The 1,653-nt window shown below is 44.0% G+C and overlaps 1 gene segment (V, D, J or C); it reads left to right on the forward strand.

Moving 5' to 3' along the window:
* Positions 1 to 576: 576 nt before the first annotated feature.
* On the forward strand, positions 577 to 1,286 carry LOC103604767. The segment is given in 2 exon segments: positions 577 to 673; positions 940 to 1,286. Coding segments are annotated over 2 exon segments (399 nt in total).
* The last annotated feature ends 367 nt before the right edge of the window (positions 1,287 to 1,653 follow it).

Raw genomic sequence — 1,653 nt, forward strand, 5'->3', positions numbered from 1 at the left:
GTGAGTCTGGAGTAGGTATTTCAGGTCAGCAGATAGTTCTTCCCTACATGATCTTTGAGGATCCAGGTTATTTCAATGTGGGGATTCCACTATTTCTGAGGAACCTGCCCTCACGTGCAGGGGCACAGTTTGACACTGCCATACCAGGTTCCAGCTGGCAAGCAGATAAAAGAGAATATGGATCAGGCATGCCCACTCCCTTAAGGCTCCTGGATCAGAGATATAGTCACTGACTAATAGAGCTATGGGTAGCTTTGGGTAGTCTGTCTTTTAATGGTGAAACAATTTTAGAAGACTCTACCAACACTGGTAAAACATATGGACGCAAGTTTTCAACTATTCTGCACCTGCTCACAAGATGGCAGTGTTCTGTTTTGAATGACTCCTGTGGGTGATTGACTGGGAGGAATTTGAATTTAAATTAGAACTAAATGATACTTTTTTTCTGGCTGGCTCAATAGCCAAGTTACTATTTCCCTTTCACAGTGTGCATGTGCGTGTGCGTGTGCACTATGCATATGCATGTGCTGGGGGGAAAGGGTGTTGGTTCAAAAAGAAAAGAAAAAGCTTAGGGCAAGTGAATCACATTTCGCCCAGAAAAATACACCTAGGAACTGAAGGATGAAGAAGTGTCCACAAGCTTCACTAGTGATCTTTTGGCTTCAACTGAGCTGTGAGTAGGGTTACTACAAAGGGTCGGGGACAAACAGGAAACCTAAGGATTGATTCTCAGAAGACTAAGAGGGGAAAGTGGAATTCACTCTGACTTCTTTTGGCTTCAACTGAGCTGTGAGTAGGGTTACTACAAAGGGTCGGGGACAACCAGGAAACCTAAGGATTGATTCTCAGAAGACTAAGAGGGGAAAGTGGAATTCACTCTGACTTATCTGGGAGCCTCACAGTTGCAATGGAGAATAATTATTACTTTTTTCTAAACAGGGGCGAGCAGTGAAGACAAAGTGGTACAGAGCCCCCCATCTCTGGTTGTGCATGAGGGAGACAGTGCAATTCTCAACTGCAGTTATGAAGTGACGAACTTTCAAAGCCTACAGTGGTACAAGCAGGAAGAGAAAGCTCCTACATTCCTGTTTACACTAATTTCAAGTGGGAATGAGAAGAAGTCAGGAAGCTTAAGTAGCACATTAGATAAGGAAAAACTTCTCAGCACCCTGAACATCACAGCCACCCAGCCCGGAGACTCAGCCACCTACCTCTGTGCTGTGGAGGCACAGTGCTCCCTCGTCACCTGCAGCCTGTACCAAATCATACCGTTAAGGCGCTGCTAAATGGGGTGAGCCCTCAAAAATAAGTCATGAGGAAAAGCAGCTATTAGTCAAGATCCTCATGCACATGTTGACATTTACTTATGCAGTTTACTGAGTCCTAACTCAGACAGAGTCATATCACTGCCTTCACTACCTTCTCTGTGCTCTACTATGGGATTTAGCATACTAATATTTTTTAAATGTCACTCATAGGATACCAAACCATTATGCCCAGTGGTAGAAAGAAAGCTCTTTTATCAGGATTGTACTGGCAACTGATATATACCTACCCAGCACAGACTCTTTCTAACAGCTGTAGGTGTTTTATCTTCCCACTTAGAACAGACACATTTATACACAGGGTTCTGCCTGCAACTCTTCTTGCTGG

Source organism: Galeopterus variegatus, unplaced genomic scaffold (genome assembly GCF_000696425.1).
Source record: "Galeopterus variegatus unplaced genomic scaffold, G_variegatus-3.0.2 Scaffold5381, whole genome shotgun sequence".
NCBI classification, from domain to species: Eukaryota; Metazoa; Chordata; class Mammalia; order Dermoptera; family Cynocephalidae; genus Galeopterus; species Galeopterus variegatus.